Genomic DNA, 21021 nt, shown 5'->3' on the forward strand with positions numbered 1-21021 from the left:
TCTTAGGATCAGGCTAAGGAGATGCTTAGTCTAGTACAACCCGCCAAGCAGACAGTAGTGCAGCACTTGTGAGCCCAGCACCATGAAGGCGGACCGGAGTTCTCGGGGCCTCCTGGCCCGAGGCTCAGGTAAGCGGGAAGCCTCCATACGCATGCGCACAAATGTGTTCATGCACCCACATGTACATGTGCGTCCACTAGAAGACACAGAAATATTACATCACAGCTGGATGTGGTGGCACAAGACATTAATCCTAGCACTTGGATGGCAGAGGCCAGCCTGGTCTACACAGAGTTCCAGGCTAGCCAACTAGGCTACACAGTAAGACTTTCTTCACTGACGGTCGTCCTCTTGTTTAAAGAGATAGGATGTCCGGACTGGAGAGATGGCTCAGAGTTTAAGAGCACTGGCTGCTCTTCCAGAGGTCCTGAGATCAATTCCCAGCACCCACATGGCGGCTCACAACCATCTGTAATGCAATCTGGTACCCTCTTCTCGCCTGCAGTGCAGGTAGACATTCAGACAGAACACTGTATACATAATAAATAAATAAATCTTAAAAATAAGAGAGATTGGATCCCCTACCTTTCCCAGGCTTGTCTTAAACTCAGCTGGAAGTCACCCTTCGCCTCAGCTTCCCAACTAGTTGGACTGAGAGAACATTCCACTATACCTGGCTTTCTTCTACCTTCCTCGAGACCACCAAAAAGAATAGTAAGACAGACTAAATATAAATAAAATGTAAGTTGGCCACTAAGACTCACTGTATAAGTACCTAGGCTGCATGTGTGACCTTGCACCTGAACCTCCTGGTTAAGTAAGAATCACTTTAGGGAGGAAACTTTAAGGACAGAGTCGAAGGGCTTCTGAAGTAAGATGTCACCTGACTGCAGTGTGAGAAGGCCACACAGCTGGAGAGGGGAGAGAAAGAGATGGTTTGCAAATGCATGCAAAAGCAGCCTATCCACCTGGGACTGTCCTCCAAGCTGCAGGCAGTTTGTGTGCTTTTCCCCAGGGCACCACAGAAAGTGGATCACAGCTCGGGGCTCCTGATTAGACCTCTCCGTCTCTGTCACAGCTGTCTCCTTCTAGTTTGGATGTGGGCAGAAGGGTAAGGAGAAACGAGGAAACTGCCCAGTCAAGTTGCCATCTCTTCCACCAGCTGGTGAGAGGTGGAGACAAGCCACCAGTTAAATTAGCATTCTCCAAACAACTTTTTCCATTTGTCCAAATGACTTTAAATGGTGTATACATAAAAATGGGACTACTAAAAGGTCTTCCTGCGTCTTTACCTGTTGAACTTTTTCTTCTCAGCGAGAACAGAATCAACGAGAAGACATAACAAATGAACACATATGGTATGCAGAGGGCCAAGGGGTGGTATCTCTCTGTCTGAAGGAGCAAGACCCCCATAGCTTCATATGTTTGAATACTTGATCCCTAGTTGGTAGAACTCTTTGGGAGGATCAGAAGGTGTGATCTTGTCAGAAGAGGCGTGTCTCTGTGGGTGAGACTGAAGACTCATGCTATTCTCTGTAGCAAGCTTTCTTGTCAGACTGTCTTTGGACCAACATCCCACAAATAATGAACCAGAGACTATTATTAAATATAAAAACTTGGCACTAGCTTAGGCTTTTTCTCAACTAGCTCTTATAACTTAATTAAATCATTTTAAAAAAAAATTATTTTCTGCCATGTGACTTGGTTACTTCTTAGCACAGCACATCCAACTTGCTCCGAGTCTGCTGGTGAAACTGGGCACCAAGATTCTTCCTCCCAGTTCTCTCTGTGCCAAAAAGTCCCACCTTGTCTCTCCTGTCTAGCTACTGGCCATTTAGCTCTTTATTAATCCAATCAGAAGGCGCCTTAGGCAGAGACACATCTTTGCAGTATAAACAAATGTTCTGCAACAATTCCCAGTGTGCTCTCTGCCTCCTGCTTGTGGTTTTAAGCTGTGAGCTCTCAGCTGTTCTTGCTGCCATGCCTTCGCTCCATCACCATGGACTCTAATCCTCTGAAACTCTAAGTTAAATTAAAAGCTTTCTTTTATAAATTACCTTGGTCAGAGTGTTTTATTACAGCAATGGAAATATAGCTAATTCAGAAGTTAACCTCAGCGGTTAACTGTGAAGAGCTCACAGTGCCTGTGCAGAGGACTTGAGCTTAGCTCCCAGCACTCATGTCAGGCAGGTCACAACAGCCTGCAACTCCAGCTCAGTGGACATGATGCTCTTTGGCCTCCATGTATATAGACGCATAATTGAAAAAAAAAAAGAACCTTAAAAAGAAATCTGGTAGGAAGAATGTTCTGAAAAAAAGAGAACACATTAACCAAAATTTCACATGACTTGCATGTACTTCCTAAGAGTTCCTGTGTGGGAATTGTGAGGTGTTAAGAGATTAGAAGTTAAATCTATGATGTTAACAGGTGGGCCCTTTGGGAGATGACTGGGGTCAGACAGGGTCATCCAGGTGTATTCCTACTGTCAAAGAAGAGTGAAAGACAGGACACACATGTGAACACTGCATGTCTCTCCCCAGACAGAAGGAAGGTTATTACCATATGTGACACCTTGGTCTTGGACCTCTGGAAAGTGAGTCGAATTAAACCTCTTTTCTCTATCAATGTCCAGAGTCCGGTATTTTATTATAGTATAATGCACCAGGGAAGCAGACGAGTTTTCTCTAATGAAAGTTAAATAAACGACATCGAGCTGGGTTTCGATCTTCAGCACTCTAGGCATTTGAGATGGAATGACTCTTTGTTGCAGGGCTGCCATGTGTATTATAGAATGTGCAGTAATATCTCCGGTCTCTGCAAATTAGAAGCCGGTAAAAATGCCCCAGGCACTAGAATCAATAATGTTCTCAGGAGTTGGGAAGAAGCTCGTGATAGACTTGACTGGCACATATGATGGCCTGATTCCCTAGTGCTCTTTGAAAAAAAAGGCTCCAGATGTTGCCACATGTCCCTGGGTGCAAAACTGCGCCTTGCTCGTGAAGCATTCTTACTGTGAGATGGACCAGAGAGTCCGGATGTGCTCAGGGTGCCATAACACATGTGGGCTTCCCTATACACACAGACACACTGAAGTGCTCAGGAAAATGAAATATGTAAGATAAACAGATTTTATCACACTGTCTTGGATATTTTCTAGCTCTACCATGCAGTTATTTGTTTGTTTTGTGAGATAGGGTTTCTCTGTGTAGCCTTGGAGGTAGGGGAACTCCCTCAGTAGACCAGGCTGACCTTGAACTTGAGATCTGCCTGCCTCTGCCTCCCGAGTGCCGAGACTGAAACTGTGTCTGTGATCCTGCTGACTGTAAAGGATAAGAGAGGAAGCTACTTTTCCTGTGGTATTGATGACTGCAGACTCACAGTTGCGAAAGAGGAACACAGAAGGCTGCAGTGTGTGCTGCCAGGTCTGATAACCCTGAATTTGACCCCTAGGAAAGAATCAATTCCCACAGACTGTCCTCTGACCTCCATGCACACCTGATGAACATTTGCCCCTTCCCCCACAAAACAAAAAACTAAAATATAATGATAAAATATAAAAGTAGAAACAGTAATCAGAAAGGGGTCGAGTGAGAGAAACCTTCAGGAATCAGCTGCCACTACCCCTGCCCTGGGAGCTGCAGCAGCGGACAACTAGTGCTCTGCCCTCCAGAGCAATGGTTCTCTGTTCAGCCAAGGCCTGAGAGAACAACCAGCTCTGGAAACTGCTGCTTCTGTCTGTAATTTCACATGTGCAAAAGCAGCTACGTGTCTCCCCAGTATCTGCATTGCAGTGTGTAATCTCAGGTGAGGTGTATACGTAATCTTCTGATTGCATCTCAATCTTATGGGCACGTACATCCATGGGTGGTCAGGAAGATGACTTCTCAGTAAGCTGTATAATTTTGATATATAGAAAATATACTAGGATATGCTTCATAGCTAGATCTACTGCCCTACAAGGACTGTGAGACACTTAACAGCCTGCTTTGTTCCTTTACGCAAACTACACACAATTAGCTCACTTTTACCTCAGTCTAAGTTCAAACTGGGCAGGATGTTTCTGCATATGGATCATAAGTTAAAACTTTACAGATATGCATAAGGTCAGAGTTACAGATGTTAAACCAAGGTTATTAACACAAAGCAACCTAAAAAATCATGCCAATTCTTCCTTTACCAAGTCTGGCTGATGAAGACCCATCTTGCAGCTTGTCTCACCAGGCACTGTGCTTCTTATCAGTCTTATACCAGGAACCTTGAAACCTTGCATTGCCATGGTAAATGGCTCTGTCCTTACCCAAGGAATGTGCTGTGACCAATGAGCTGCAACTCTTGTAACTTTTTTCTCACTGCCTCAAGCCTCCTGTCAAACATGTATTTTAAGGTAGGTGAACAAAGAAAAGAGAATTGAAACAAAGGAAAACTAGAAAGAATTAGAACTTAGAAGAAAATTAAAAAAAAAAATAGACAGAAAAATAACAAACATGACCCTAACAGCATGTGTTTGAATTTATTCAGTACTTCTCAGAAAATCTCAAGTTCTGTTTTGCTATGCCGTGGAGCTTTTCTTCAAACCCTTGGAGTAGCCTTGAGAGCTGGTCTTTCAGGGCCACCCATAAGCAGGCACTGTGACTACTCTCCACCCTGACGGGCATGTCTGCACACTTTGCACGACTACTAATATTAGAAAGACCCATTCATTCAGAATCCTCATCAAACAGAACTTACTGAACCAAAAAGCAAATCAAAGCCTGTAAGAGAGAAACAAAACAACAACACACAAACATTCTCCAGGGAATACCTTCAGTTCCACTGAAGGCCAGGAGCCGTATTTTCAGCTGATGACACAGTACAAGAGGGTTCAACGCCCGGTGAGTGGCACAGAACGGAAAGCTCTATGGGTTTCTGGGCAGAACTGACAGTGGAATAGACACAAGGCAAGAGGCCAACATACGCTGTCCTAAGGCTCAGAGAAGGAAGATGCTCTTAGCTGAAACAAGGCTGCTGTGGTGGTCTGAATGAGAATGCCCTATATGTGCATGTTTTAAATGTTTGGGCCCCAGTTGCTAGAACTGCTGGGAAGGATTAGGAGGCATGTGCTTGTTGGAGGTGTGTCAGCAGGGGTGGGCTTCACGGCAGGCCCAGTCTAGCTCCCTCTGCCTCTCAGCTACTGCTCCAGCACCACGCCTTCCTGCCAACTGTCATGCTTTATACCATGATCATGAACTAACTCTCAGAAACTGAAGGCAGGCCACCAATTAAATGCTTTCTTTGCAAGTTGCTTAGTCATTTGTGTCTCTCACAGCAACTGAAAAATGACTAACACAGTGATCTAAAGGATAATAAATGTGCATGTGGGAAAACGGGAATCAGATCTCATAGATCTGGAGCTATAAGCCATTGTGAGCCACGGACACAGGTATGGGAACTGAACTCAGGTCTTCTGCAAAGGCAGCAAGTGTTCTTAACTGCTGAGCCATCTCTCCAGGCCTAGGTACTGAGCTCCAAGGTTAGAGACAATGACAGGGGCTCCGGTTCCAGCACAAGCTTTGCTTATCAGGCCAACCCTGCCATAGAATAGGGGCTGTAAACGTTCACAACGTAGGAAGCAGGTAGAGCACAGCAGCAGAGTAGGCAGAAACTGAAAGCCAAGTTGACATAGAGAGAATAAATCAGCACTTGGGAGTGGGGGCTCCCTGTTTAGTTTTGTGATGAGTAGCAGAAGTTGGTATTTTCAGTGCAGTCAAAAATCCAGCAGAACTACTTCATCTTATGATCATGAAGAGTATAAAGTCTGAAACAACTATTATGGCTGGAAATAGAAAAGAGCTCTAAATTCTAGATAAAAACTGGGCCTCAATCTCCACATTACTCCCCTGTTCCAGCTCGCTGCCTGGCAGGTTCTGAGCAGCAACCTTAAGGCTGTCAACTAGACATATTAGTGGCAGCTCATCATAGATGATAGATACAGAGTTGAACTCTGAGTTTAGCCAACCTGCTTGCTAATAAAGAAAATCAGTATTATCCAGGAAAATATAACAGAATCCAGCCTTTTGATTTCCTTTTTCTCTATGTAGCCCTAGCTGTCCTGGAACTCACTTTGTAGAGCAGGCTGGTCTCAAACTCACAGAGACCTGCCTGACTCTGTCTCCCGAGTGCTGGTATTACAGGTGTGTGCCACCACTGCACAGCTCAGCACCCAGAATTTTTTTTTTTTTTGGTTTTTTGAGACAGGGTTTCTCTGTGGTTTTGGAGCCTGTCCTGGAACTAGCTCTTATAGACCAGGCTGGTCTCGAACTCACAGAGATCTGCCTGCCTCTGCCTCCCAAGTGCTGGGATTAAAGGCGTGCGCCACCACCGCCCGGCTAGCACCCAGAATTTTTAAAATGGGCCATCTACAACACAACTCAAAATTAGTGAACCATGAAAAAATGAGAAAACAACCCACACTCAAGAAATAAGACAACTGTTCTCATGTAGTCCAGATGGTAGAATTAAAACAAACATAGAACACTTGGGATTCTGTGTGTGTGTGTGTATGTGTGAGAGAGAGAGAGAGAGAGAGAGAGAGAGAGAGAGAGAGAGAGAGAAGGACAGCACCTACAAAAACGGAAGTTTCTGAGTGAGGCTGGAGAGATGGCTCAGCAGTCCCAGCCCTGGCTGCTCTTTCAGAAGACACACAGCGGTCTGTTCTGGGATACCTCAAGCCATCTTTCAGAAGACACACAGCAGTCTGTTCTGGGCTACCTCAAGCCATCTTTCAGAAGACACACAGCGGTGTGTTCTGGGATATCTCAAGCCATCTTTCAGAAGACACACAGCGGTCTGTTCTGGGATACCTCCAGCCATCTTTCAGAAGACACACAGCGGTCTGTTCTGGGATACCTCAAGCCATCTTTCAGAAGACACACAGCGGTGTGTTCTGGGATATCTCAAGCCATCTTTCAGAAGACACACAGCGGTCTGTTCTGGGCTATCTCAAGCCATCTTCTGGCCTCCCCAGGCATTAGGCACGCACACTGTGCATAAACTTTATACAAAACAAAGATGAATAAATCTTTTAAAAATGGAAATTCCAAGAGGCTGAGGATATAGCTAAGTTTAGCAAGCACAAGGCCAAGTTCATTGCCCTCGATCATAACAAATGGGACATCAGCAGTTGGTTAATATAAAGAGAGGCAGGTGTGCTGGGACATTCCCTAGACTCAGGAGGCAGAGGCTGCCAGCACATCTCTGGGAGTTCAAGGTCAGGTTATCCTGGTCAGCACAGCAATTTCCAGGCCAGTCAGGGCTCCACAGTGATATCTTGTCTACAAACAAAAATACCAGTATCAAAAAGCCTGCTATACATGTAATTGAGACTCCAAGAAAGAGAAGACAGGAAGAATAAAGAAAAATTGAAGAACATCCCAAAATTTTCCAATTTTGATAATTAGTGAATTTATATATTAGAGAAAGGGGAAGTAATAGGAATTTTAAAAATAGAAACTGAATTATAAATGGTATACCTTAAATCTACCATATCATTAATTACATTATTTATAAAAGGACTAAAAATTCCAATTAAAAAGTAGAAACTGTTAGACATTTGAAGAGTTACTTGCCATAAACTGAGCACCTAGATGTCCAAAGGTATGAAAAGTTATCAAAGGAGATTTGAGTGGTGGGTACATACTGATAATGCCAGAATGTGGAAGGTGAAAAGGAGGGGCGACAGAAATCCAAGGCCAATAGCACCCACAAAGAGGAAGTCAAGGTCAGACTGGGCTGCACAACACCTTGTATCAAAAAGTTGTTCGGGTTTATCAAACAGCCTAAAAGAAACCATACAATTATCTGTAGCGAAGTCGTGAAGTTCAATCTTGATCTTGTGACATACTAATTGTAAAACTTTGATTAAACTATCACCAAGTCATTAAAGTAGCTTGGTGAATTCAAGGCCATCGTAAGCTGTAAGACGAATCTTAAGACAGCATGGACTACATAAACAAAGCATGTCTTGGAATTGAGTGTTTATAAAATAAGACTGTGTATAGTACATAGTAGGGAATCTATTGCTGGCAATCAATCAACATGTTAAGCTAATTTGAAATATTCATTTCCAATTGACATGATTGTACAAATTAGCAGATGATACTGCATCAATATATGTATCCAACGTGTAATAATCAATTCAGGCTAATTAAATGTTTCTAGTTCCTGGCTTTCACCATTTCTTTGTGTTGCAGCCTTCCCAGGGTTCTCATCTGGTTCTCAATAAGACATAGAAGCTTTTGCTGTAAACTGCACATACTCATCCCCTCACCCCTGGCTACAGAACAGCAGGACTGATTTTTCTCTGTTTGGAACTCTTTATTCGACTCACTACTTCTCTGTCCCTTCCCCTTAAAGGCTAAAAACTAATAGCCACAAGATAGCAACTCTGGTGATCTCTGATGGAGTTACAGTCATAGTGGCCCCATGGCTTTAAAAACCAGAACAGTCAGTTACTATTTTGAGAATACAGCTTAATTTTTAGACACAGTGTTTTTAAAACCAGTGGCTGCATGGATGAAAGTTTCAAACACTTCCTACATGTGAGGAAAGCGAAAACCTCTAACACAGCCGCATCAAGACTGCTCTTTCGCCAGGCTGTGGTGGTGCACACTTTTAATCGCAGCACTTGGGAGGCAGAGGCACATCCTTTGGCTTACGCACTGCCCTGCCAGGCACACGACTCTAGGCTTTCTTGGAATAGTTTCTTTGGGCAATCGACTGCCCGATGCACCTTACTTCTATCTTGTCCTTCTAGAATGACTAGGCTCTTCCAGAAGCAAGATAATGACCCTCATTCATGCCCACAGGCTCCGAGACCAATACTTTCTAGATGTTTGTTCTTGGCGAGAGCCCAGGCAATGTTCTTTACATAGACTGCATGTGAGCCTCACAATTCTAAGAGGTGGAAGGTACCCTCTGCAAGAGAAGTGGAAGAGCAAGGGGAGCAGGACAAGATGTTTCCAGAAGCACATGCAGCGTGTGACCCAGCTGGGATCTGAACTCCTCAGAGCTGACTCAAAGACCCCTCCCCTCTGGACCCAGCTCACTGTTTCCTCTAAGCTAGTAACACAGGCTGCCAACTCTTATAACAGAGCTCTGACCCTGAAAGGGCTGTGCTTACTTTTGTTTTAGCCTCCGTGTGTGCGTGCATGCTTGTGTGTGTGTGTGTGTGTGTGTGTGTGTGTGTGTGTGTGTGTGTGTGTTGGAGATGGAAGCAAAACCTTGGGCATGCTAGGCAAGTGCTTGGCCGCTAAGATGCACCTTTATCTCTGAGGAGTATTTGACAGCGGACTATCTAACAATGGGACCACTTGTCAGGGTCCACCATAATTATTCTTCTTGTCTATCATTAAACAATCTAAACTTTTCATCAGTGTTTTCTAATATGTTTAACCTAGCTAGTCTCAAGAACAATAAGTTATAATTACCTTATTTTTCACACTTAAAAACATTATTTATACAAAAAGTGAGTTATCAAGATAAAAAGTTTCTGATGCTAACTTAAAATAGTTTCTAATCTAAAATGGAGGAGGCAGTCAGAACAAACTGTTTCAACAGCTCCATCTTTCTTAATCTGGTTTTTCTCATTCTTCCTCCTTTGGAGGAATCTACAGATTGCCCCAAGGTATGTCTAATGATGCTGGAAACATGACATATTATTGAAACCTGTGATATCATGGTCACTACACCCCTACAAAAATCCCAAACAGAAGTAAAGATAAACTTGAAAGCAGTCAAATTCTAACCTTATTTAAACCATTTCCTAAATGAGTCTCTCTCTTTGCGGCCAACAAGTGGGTTCTGCAGTGAATAAAAGGCCATTGTCCTGTCAGACCAAACCACAAAAACAGTGCTTTCTCTAAGTAGGGAAAAAAAGCAGTGAAATATGTTTCAAAACAGAAGTCTTAATGCTGAAAATTCCCAACAAAATTAAAAAGACTGCCCCCTTTCTTCTCACTCAGCTTCCCTCTCCCTCCCATTCTGGGCAGACTTAACAAGTGTATGCCCAGCTTCTGTGCTGGCTCCTCTGAGGACATTGGATGAAATGACAACACGTTAGGGAAGTTTCTGGGGATCAAATCCAGGGCCCCACATATGTGAGGTGAGCACACCAGCACTAACTGAGCCCCAGTCCTCAGCCGTGCACGTGTTTTCTACTCTCCTTTTATGTTCTGGGTACTGGAGCTTCAGTAACGGGGCCAGGGAGGGGGCTCAGAGGGCAAAGTCTTCACTGTGTGAGCGGGAGTTCAGACCTACAGTGACGGGGCCAGGGAGGGGACTCAGAGGGTAAAGTCTTCACTGTGTGAGCAGGAGTTCAGAGTCCCATATATAGACAGGCATAGCAGAGAACACCTGTAACCCTTGTGTATGGGGATATGACAGAGAAAGACAGGCAGCTTCTTGGGTTCACTGGTCAGCCAGTCTTGCCTATTCGCCAAGCTCTAAGCAAACAACAAAACAAAACTAAAAACCATGGATGGTGCCTGAGAAACAACAACCAGGACTGTCCTCTGGCTTCTTCATTCATGCATGCGCGCACACACACACACACACACACACACACACACACACAGTGTCTGGGCTCTGGGCTCTGGGTACTGATGTACACCAGACAAGCTGTGACTGTCTCCTGGACTTTCAGGACAAAGACATGTGTGCCTTACGTTTATCTTCCTTTGGTGCTGGGGATACATCCCAGGGCCTCTCATATGCTAAGCCAAGCACTCTAACACTGAGATACCCCTTAGGCCAACTTGAATTTTGTTGAGGCCATTGTGAGTTTGGGTTTTCTGTCACTTGCAGCCAATTCTGGGCCTGCAGACTGCACGCTTCCCTGTTTCTGCTGTCACTCCAACTAGACCATAGCCTCCTAGGGAATATAGTTCTGATACTGCACAGCACAAAATACTTAATGACTGACCTAGATTCCAACGAGCTTGTTATTACGTAATTCTGGACAAGTCACTCTTTAATATTAGCTGGGGGGGGGGGGGAGCATAAGGACGAATGACCAAAAAAGGCCAACGTAGAAAGCTGATCCAGACCAAGTCAGGGTCACTGTTCCCCCCTTGTCTGTGTTTCAGCCTAGGAAATCAATTCAAACAAAGAAAAAAAAATTAAGAAAATAGGATATTATATATTCAGGTATAAAATACTTCCTATTAGGCTATGCTGCTACATGTAGGTTTCTTTTATTATTAAAGACTTAATTTTCCTGATGAGTGTTTCATTATGTTGCTCAGGAATGGTCCCAAACTCCTAGACTCAAGTGATCCTCTTGTTTCAGTCCCTTGAGCAGACTACAAGGATAAATGTCACAAAGAGAGACTTTACGTGTTTGGATGAGCATGAGTCTGTGTGGCCACAGTGTGCACGTGGAGGCCAAAGGCCGCCTAGAGGTCAGTCTACAAATCCTACTCTGTTTGAAACAGGGTCTCTCTGTCATTTCTTTCTGTTTTGCATGCCAGGCTAGCTGGACCACGCTCTCCTGTTCTGGGGTTCTCCTGTCTCTATTCCCATATCCTGGGAGGAGTCACAGGACCGCAGACACCTGTGCTATGCCTGTGGCATCTGGCTTTTTGTTTGTTTTTAACATGGTCCTGAGGGTTTCTAGCTTAGGTCCTCATTACTTGAATGGTAAATGATCTTTATCATCTGAGTCATTTCCCCAGCGACTAAATTGAGACTTTTAAAGAAGTCAGCAAGGGAGCTGGAGAGACGGCTCAGCAGTTACCAGCACTGGCTACTCTTCCAGAGGACCCAGATTTGACTTCCAGCACCCACATGGTGACTCACAATCATCTGTAACTCCAGTTTCTAGGAATCTGACACCCTCACACAGACATACATCAGGTGAAACATAAATGCACATGAAATAGAAGTAAATTTTAGAAGAAGAGGAAGAGGAGGAAGCAGCAGCAGCACATGGTGATGATACCTATCAATCATGTGTAGCACTTGGACAACTGAGGCAGCCTTGACAACATACTGAGTGTTACGCTACAAAGTGAGACCCTGGCTCAAAGAAAAAGAACTTTTTGTTATTGGAGGGAACTATCCTTTTCCTATGTTCATGGGATGTTTTTCTATAAACCTTGAGACCTTTCTTATGTCATGTGCCCTCTAGGAAACGTTTGTCTCAACAGATTGATAAAATTGGAAAGAATTTATCTGGCTCAACAACAGTCTCCTCCAAGAGGACATTTTGCAACCACAGTGCTGTGAAGATGGTCACTATAAGCAGGTCAAATATTCTCTATCCAAGACTATTTACCTTTGACCTAGTTAGAACACCTTTGCACATAATTATCTTACATAAACTTTGGCCTAGTTTCCTTCCCATCAATTGTTCATTTTGAGTGAGTGGAAAATACTGTGTTTACATTGACCATACATAAATCCTTTGGTTTCATTTATCTATAGGCCGTAGTTAGAATCTCTCTCAAGACTCAGCATCTTACCAGACAGCATCAGTTCCTTGCTGCCCTGACAGAACTCATGCCCACTCCCAAGTCCTCTCTTTTATACAGAATAATGAGTGGAGCTGACTCCTTTGCATCGTATGAATGTTCATCTCTGTCTGCATCGTATGAATGTTCATCTCTGTCTGCATCATATGAATGTTCATCTTTGTCGACAAAACACTGTAAAAGACATGATGTCCACATGGTCCCGAAGTAAGATGTGCCTTGTACTTCTAAATTATAAAACAGTTACTACTCTGGTCAGACTGGAACACAACAGAAAGAAGAAAAACACTTTTGAAAGACTCAGTGTGTGCAGTTAAGTACTATATACACCTCAACTAAATTCTCTGATGTCAGAGAGGGAAGTATGGTGGGACAATTCAGTTAACTTCTGGGATTACTCTAAGTGACAGTCCCAACAAGAGCGTCCAGGTTGAACCCTGAAGCCCATCTCTGTCCCACAATATTACAGAGCCTTCCTCAAGCCCTGTCACCTGCTAGATTCCAGCCACACCCCTCAGGACTCAGAACAGCCTTCTAGAAGTCAAGTTTTCAGATTTACCTTTTACTTCAGTGGTCTTGAAACTACCTATCCTTTCTGTAGGAGTCTGCAATCCCTGCTCAGGACTCTGGGATGACTATCTCATCTGCCCTGTAGTAGACTACAGAAGAAACACTGGAGGAGTTCTCAGTTTGGGCCTCAGAGGCCCTGACAGCTTTGATTTTTACTTTCAGTAAACCCTATTCCACCAAAAGAGCAGCCCAGGGTGAGCCTAGCGTAGATGACAGCAGAGCTAAGTGGTCCCAGAGTCCCCAAGCATGTGGCTGTCTTGACAGTTAATCACATATGCACAAATAACCCTGGATAAGACGGCACTTAGTGACCTTAGCCCAACTGTCAGCCCCTGGGACTGAGCAGAACGGTTGTTTTAAACCGCTGACCGTTGGAGGGTTTGTTCAGTGGCGAGAGTGAACTGATACAGCCTCTCCAACTTAGGTCAGAGACTTGAAATTGTTTCTCTCAAGGCTCTACTTGTAAAACTCAGAATTTCTTTGTGTTTGTGTGTTTATGTGGTGCACGTACTTGTTAGTATGAGTGGCTACATGTGGCTGCATGTATGTAGAGGAAAGAGGTTGATGTGGAGGGTCTTTCCTCAGTTACTATCTGCTTCAGTTTTTTAAAAAAGGGTCTCTAAGTATACCTGAAGCTCATCCATCTGGGTAGACTGGTGGCCTATGAGTTTCAGGACTTGACCTCCTCCATTATCACCAGTGTTGGGGATACAGGCACATATCTATCCAGCTTTCTTTAGAAAAAATATTTATTTTATGTATATGAGTGTTTGTTTGCATATATCACGTTGCATGCCTGGTGTCCATGAAGTCAGAAGAGAATCTGGAACTAGGCAGTGGTGAGATACCACGTGGGTGCTAGGAATTCAATCTGATCCTTTGCAAGAGCAGAGTGTGCTCTTAACTGCTGACCCATATCTCCAGGTCCTGCGCTCAGTGTTTTATGTGAATTCTGAGGATCCAGATTCAGGTTCTCATGGTTACTGAGCAGGCACTGTATGACTGAACCATTTCCTCGACCAGACCAGAGACTCTTGGCAGCTAAAAATAAATGGGACTAAGTCCCAAGGTCACCAAAGAGTTTACTTACAATAGCTTGTTCTTTCCTCTTCCTTCCTGCCAAGGCCAGCCTGATCCAGCCCAGAACACATCACACTTAGGCTGAAATACACTATAATCTAGTGTGCATAAGACCCTGCGTTAAGTCTCCATAACTTCATGAACCCAGAGTACTGATAAATGTGTGGTTGAGCAGGAGAACCAGCAGTTCAAGGCCATCCTTGACCAGTTCTTGAAGCTGCTGACAATGAACTGGCACAGCTTTCTCCTTACAAGGTCCCCAGGAAAGTACAAGTTCAGATTCTTTGTGTCTCCTCATAATTCTCAGCACAAGCCTTCCCTACATTTTGGCTACATAATGATGTTGAGATTAGCCTGGCCTACATGAGATCCTGTCTCAAAACTGGAACTGGGGGGTGGCTTTCTAGACCCCTACCTTTTTAGTATGACCAAGCTTTAGATATAAATTAGAAACAAGCTTCAATCTAAGTGGATGTTGTTTAAAATGGAATAACAGTGGGTTCCTGCTACTTCTTAGCAAATCTTAAGTCAAGAATACTTTGAGCTTTTGAGAGAATGTTATTTTCTGGACATAATAGGCTTTGTCTGTAAAAGATCAGAGTTAACTTGTTAAAACAGAATTTTCTGTTATGATATTTCCCTCTTTCTACTGAAGTGTCATAGAAATGAGCATTTTCAGTTTAGAAAAAAGGAGTCGACTCTAAACCCAAGTCACAGAGTGTATCACACCATCAGTTAAAGACCAGCACATAAAAAAGCAGTACCGTTCAGAGCAGCCTTGCTGTAAGCCTCCAGAGCTGAGTCTAAAATGGAAGGCTGCCAACTCACTTGGAAAAATTGAATTATGGTGGTCAAGTTGAATAATGGTTGTTTAAACATGCTGTGGTATCATCTGGCAATCAGCCATGTGCACCTGCAAATTCAGGTGGACAAAAAAAGGAACCGATGGCCCGTGGAAGGTGATGGGTGACTACAAGCTAAGGCTCATTTTTCACACTGGGATCAGAGCCAGGCAAATAAGATCAACAAAGGTAAGGCCCGAATTCAAAGTGTGAGCAAGAGCCCACTCGGTACACTGTCTCAGGAGCTTGGAACGGCTACTCTGCAGAACACTCTTGAGAGGTGGGTGAGTGTGGGGAGGGGAATGACACTATCAATGCCCAAGTGGTTCTAATATCATTTGTCATTTACCCTAAGTTGTTGTGTGACTAAGAGTCATTTTCTGTAGGTGATCAGATGGGAAATGGAAACAAAAGAGAAATCAGAGTGAAGTAATAATTTAGGAGATTGCTTAATTTATGCATGAAGGAATGTGAGTGTGTATATATTTGAAACATACATCTAAGGAAAAAAATCTTATTTTTTTGTTTGTATGTTTTTTAAGGCAGGGTTTCTCTGAAGCTTTGACTGTCCTGGAACTTGCTCTGTAGACCAGGCTGGCCTTAAACTCAGAGATCTGCCTGCCTCTGCCTCCCGAGTGCGGGAAATAAAGGTGTGCAACATCACCTGGGAGAAAATTGGGGGGGGGCAGGCATGTTTTTCTCCATGTACCTTAATAGCCTGGAACTTTATACAAAGATTAAGCTGGTCTTGCACTCACAGAGATCTCCCTGCCTCTGTTTCCTAGTGCTGGGATTAAAGGCTTATGCCACCATGCTCACTCAGCCTGAAATATTTATGTCAGTAAGAATTAAGTGAAAAATGGGAAATAATCTTTCATAGGTACCTGTACCCTAATTCTTCACTGAGTTGGATCATGTGCAGGATGTAGGATTCCTTGCTTGTTCCAGTGAGGCCAGGCAACAGCAGGATGGTGGGTCTGGTGTTGGCATCCGTATAACATGAGCTGTTATTGTTATCAGACCAGTCCAGGGAGATCTGGCCTCCATCCGCTGTCTTGATGAGTTCACTGAAAATGACCATTCAAAGGCATTACTGAGGAGTGCTTAAGTTGCACCTTGGTGTTTTCATTCTATAAATATGACATTATCTGGTCATCTCAAAATAACTTACCACATCCAGATATACATATCTATGAGTCACTTTCTTTCATTACAAAAATATTACCAAAATTAATACCATATTTCCAGCAGTTCCAATAAAAAGTAATAGGTAAAAAATGAACTTCAGAAGGGACTAAATCAGGGTAATTGGGGTGTATATGTATAAACGTGGTCAAAATACATTATATATATATGCACAAAATTGTTCAAAAACCAATAAATTATTTTTAAAATGAACTTAAAAAAGAATAAACGTCAAAGAACTTCAAATATTTGGGAGGGAGTGTGGAAAGTCCCTGCCTAGTATGCACAAGGCTTTGGATTTATCCTTGGTATCACACACACACACACACACACACACAGCCCTTCATATATTATATTAATCATTTCTTTATTACTCTCAAATGCATAGCATTTAACCCCTATTAATTGAGGTAATACAGAGACCAACAGGGCATTCTGGGTAAGCCAACTCTGTTCTATCTACAACTCTGACTCAACTAAGCAGGCCCTCACTGAATATTACAAAATTTACTTTTTGAATGACTTCCCACAGCATTGTGGGCCCAATAGTAGAACCGGCAGGGAGAAAAGGAACTCCAGAAAAAGACCATATGACTCAGGGAAATTAGTAATAGACACCATTTAAATCTCTGGTTAGATATGTCCCCACCCACACCTGCAACATCAGAACATTATCTTCAGAAACCCATGCATTTGTTACTATGAGTTCTTTCGTGGGGAGACACAGAACCTGAAGCGATTGTAGAGCCTCAAGGACAAATTGGAAAACAGTACTCCCCCCAAACCAATGTGCTTCTCACATCCCAGAAATTAGCTAGGACTTCCATTCTGCCCGTTAGGAAAACAGAAAAGAAAAGAAAAAAGGCGGGAGCAACATATTTTTTCTGGGGCTGGAGGTGGGTGGGTGGGCGCGCATTCTTCCAATTTACTTTCATTTCATTTTGTTAACCACAGATGTATTAACTTAGAAGTGGAAGCGGGTATTAAAACCTGTGATTTGGAAGATAATAGGTCAAAAACACATTCACTTACTTCCTGTACTGCACCAGGGGCTTGGCAGTGATGAAGGGTCTCAGCAGTGTCTGTCCTCGGCTCTCCCAGCACCATACCGTCGGGTAATAGGTTTCTGTCACCACCGGACAGTGGTCCTGGAGGAAGCGGCTGAAACTCTCCCCTCCAGTCACTAACTGGGGTTTCTGAGGGGAGAAGCAACATCGGTGAGGGGTCCAGAACAAAGTTTACCGCGGCCGTAAACCAGCAACCAGAGGATTTATAGTGCTCCCACCCGGAGGCCGCGCGCGAGCCCTCTGATTCAGTCTCCCCGGAGACTGACGCACAGAAGCCACAATCACAACAGTCCCAAGATGCACTCAAACGCATCCCGGGGGGACGGGGACGAAACGCGAACTGAGCGCCGGTGTCGTTCCCGAAGTACCGCAGTTGTGCTGGCCGGTCCGGGGAAGGGGACACCGGGAGAACCTGGTGGCAGGACCCTGGACCTCGGCAGGCAGCTAGTGTCTCCGCGCGCCCTCGGGGCCCCGGAGCCAGCCACGCTCCGCCGCCCCCGCCCCCGGCTCACCTTGGCAATGCTGCTCAGGTAGTAGCAGGCGTAGGCGACGCTGAAGCCCAGGATCAGCGACAAGCCCATGCCCGAGCCGAAGAAGCCAACGCGGACCTGGTGCTCCAGGTAGAGCGCCAGCTCCCGGGACAGCACCCGCAGGTCCATGGCCAGGCTCTGCATGGCGCGAGTGCGGCGCAGCTGCAGCGGAGGCCGGCCTGCCTGAGCGCCGGGAGCCGCGACGCTGGAGAGCGGCGCCTGCGGGGAGGAGCGCGGCCTCAGCCAACGGCGGCCCGGGAGGCGGGGCCCATCCCGGGCCCATCCCGCCCCGCCCCACCCGCGAACCTTCCAGACGCGTGCTGGACCGCCCCGCAGCGGCGGACCTGCGGTGTCCCTGGAGAGACGGGAGGGAGCGCGTGAGCTTTGCGGAAGAAACGGCCCCGCCGCCACCCACCGCCGTGACCTTGAACAAGTAGACGCGGGAGGCAGCGGTTTGGAGAGAAGCGGGCACTAGTTTCGGATTCCAAAGTAGACGCGGAAGGGAAGTAGATGCTATGTAGGGAGAGAATCTTCCATTCCACCGGAGCTTGCGTCCCTAGGAAAACTATCCAAAGAAAAAACATCCCATCATGCTCAACTTTCAGTCTCCCGGTGAATCTTTTAAACAGCTAAGGGCTATTAAATGAAAACTGGGTCTTCAAAAGGTTAGGAGCCGGAAATAAGATTCAATCATGTGGTTGATGAATGCTGTGAACTCGCAGGTATCCATATGGCGATTCGGGCTGACTACTCAGGAAAGCGTTTATGAAGGAGGTTCTCTCAGGCTTGTTTGTGGCAACGTGACAGAAGTCTGAGGATAGTTAAAGCCATTTGAAACAAGGATGACTAGCCTTAAGCAGGGAAACAGTGAAGGTAAGGGCTGAAATCAAGTTTATACAGTGCAAGGGATCCCGCTCAGGGCTTTGTGCCTGGTAGGCACTCCCCAGCTGAGCTACATCCCCCAGCTATCCGTTGCTTATTTTTACATCAGCAGGTGGTAGTTATATTTTATGGATTAGAGTGTGAGATGGCAATCCATGTCTAATCTATAATAATCAGATCAGTAACTAGCATATCCGTTCCTGCAGACATTCATCACTTCTTTGTGTTGGGAGCACTGTAATTTTGAAATAACCAAGTGTTCAATCAGTTAGGATTATGCATCAATGATCTCTCACTTGAGGGAAATAAGATGGGTTGGAAGTGAGCAATTTATTTGGCTTTGACTTGGTCATTGAGCTTATTGGGGTTGGTGACGAGCCTAATGCAGTTACTTTCACTGAACAAGGTTCTCTGGATTTCCTCACACTCACCTTGGTTTGCTTTTGTTTCTTTAGAGGAGCATTCTTCAACCTGTGGGTTGCCACACCCGGGTTGAATGACCCTTTCGTAGGGGTGGCATATCAGGTATCCTGCATATCAGATATTTACATTATGATTTGTAACAGAAAATTACAGTTATAAGTGTCAGTGAAATAAGTTTATGGTTGGGGGTCACCATAACATGAGCTGCATTAAAGGGTCTCAGCATTAGGAAGGTTGAGAGCCACTGGTCTAGACAGTCTTAAAGTCTTAAAGTATTTCAGGCTGGCCTCCAGGTCACCGTGGAGCTGAGAATGACATTGAACTTATGATGCTCTTGCTTCCATCTCCCAAAGACTGAGCTTAAGGGATTGTACTGATACCATGTCCAGTTTTATGGGTTGCCGGGTATCAAAAGCACTCTACCACTGGGCCGCAAGGCCCTGCCGTATAGCAGGATTGACGTGCAGCTCACTGTAGCCTGGTGCCTGCCTCAGTCTCCCAAGTGCTGGACGTAGAAGTGTGTGCCACCACAGCAGCATGGAGGTTTCACGTGTGACATCAGGTCTTGCTGTGCAGGATGACAGACTGGGCTAAACTGGTGGCAGTCTTGTCTGAATTTTTCAGGTGCTGCAGATTACAGGTCTGTGCCCCTGTGCCCAGCAATGTGTGTTGTTTTGTTTCTGTGTGTGGTGCTGGGAATTGAGCCCAGGACCTCATGCAGGCTAGAAAAGTGCTCTACCACTGACCTGCATTCCTGACGTGCCTCTCCCGCACTGTACCTTGATGCCTAAGCCTCTTTCTTGTTAGAACATTTACAGTCTTCCTTAACACAATTTATAGGTGAGAAAATGAGAGTTCTGGATTTTATTCACTTTCAACTAACTTCTTTGATGATCAAGATACCAAAGACTTCAAAATTAGAGGCAACAGAGGAGAAAACACTTAAGTTGCAGAAAAATGCTAAAGGGAAGGGTTGTACCAGTTGTGGCAACACAGGGTTCTTAGAGTAAGAGGAAAAGCCACTTTGAGTTTATTGTACATAGAAATGTATTGTAATAGCATTTGGCTGTTACAAGGAGAGGGTCCTGTGTTTCTCCCGGCTGCCTGGCTAGCTTACACCCAAAATAACCACACAGAAACTGAAACTGTATTCATTAAAACACTACTTGGCCCATTAGCTCTAGTTTCTTATTGGCTAATCTTAATTTAACCCATTTCTATTAATCTGTGTATTGCCACGTGACTGTGACTTACCGGCGAGACTTTAGCCAGCATCTGTCTGTCTCAGGCCAAAGATCCGTGGCTTCTCTCTCTCTGCCCTTCTTCCCAGCATTCAGTTCTGTCTTCTCCGCCTACCTAAGTTCAACTAGACCAAGGCAGTTTCTTTATTAACCAATGAAAGCGACACACAAACAGAAGGGACTCCTATACCGTTTGGCAGTGGGTGAAATCTTTCCATAGGCCAAACAACTAGGCTTGGGATTTAGAAACAATGCCTTAGAAAGATGAAGATCAGGCATTACTTCTAGGGCAGAGTGCTTACCCAGCATAGACAAAGACCTGGCTTTAATCTCCAGCATTGCATATATTTGACATGGTGGCACATTGCTGGAATCTCAGCAGTTGGGGAGTAGAAGCAGGAAAGGACCAGGAGTTCCAGGTCATCCCCTTCTACATAGTGAGTTGAAGACCAGCATGGGCTGCGCCAGACTCTGCCCCCTCCAAATGCTGCGACACTGGTCCCAGGATGGCAGCCCTCCTGCCATGTTGAAGCCTTCCTCCATGGTGGTGGGCATCCATACTTACCAAGCTCTGCTTTGGGCCATTGGCACTTCCGCCTTTGGAAACAAGCTACTGTGTCTCCATCCCTCTGCTTCCTAAGCTGGCTGCTGTAAGTAGAGCAAACACTTCAGTTTGGGTTACATCTCAGTTTTC

The 21021-nt window shown here is 44.8% G+C and overlaps 1 protein-coding gene across 2 annotated transcripts in view; it reads right to left on the reverse strand.

Moving 5' to 3' along the window:
- LOC121443397 (phospholipase ABHD3-like) overlaps positions 1 to 18028 on the reverse strand; it is a 50485-nt gene extending 32457 nt beyond the window's left edge. The window contains exons 1-3 of one of the 2 annotated variants that reach the window (XM_041645153.1): positions 17764 to 18028; positions 17217 to 17380; positions 15884 to 16066 (exon numbers count right to left, since the gene is read on the reverse strand). In XM_041645153.1, coding sequence (XP_041501087.1) covers positions 15884 to 16066; positions 17217 to 17380; positions 17764 to 17925 — 509 coding nt within the window. In that variant the 5' untranslated portion in view covers positions 17926 to 18028. The remainder of the gene's footprint in view (positions 1 to 15883; positions 16067 to 17216; positions 17381 to 17763) is intronic. The other variant, XM_041645152.1, reaches the window with a different exon arrangement.
- Between the last annotated feature and the right edge of the window lie 2993 nt (positions 18029 to 21021).

This window comes from Microtus oregoni, unplaced genomic scaffold (genome assembly GCF_018167655.1).
Source record: "Microtus oregoni isolate MIOR12 unplaced genomic scaffold, Mior012 000105F_ref0000443, whole genome shotgun sequence".
In the NCBI taxonomy this organism is placed as follows: Eukaryota; Metazoa; Chordata; class Mammalia; order Rodentia; family Cricetidae; genus Microtus; species Microtus oregoni.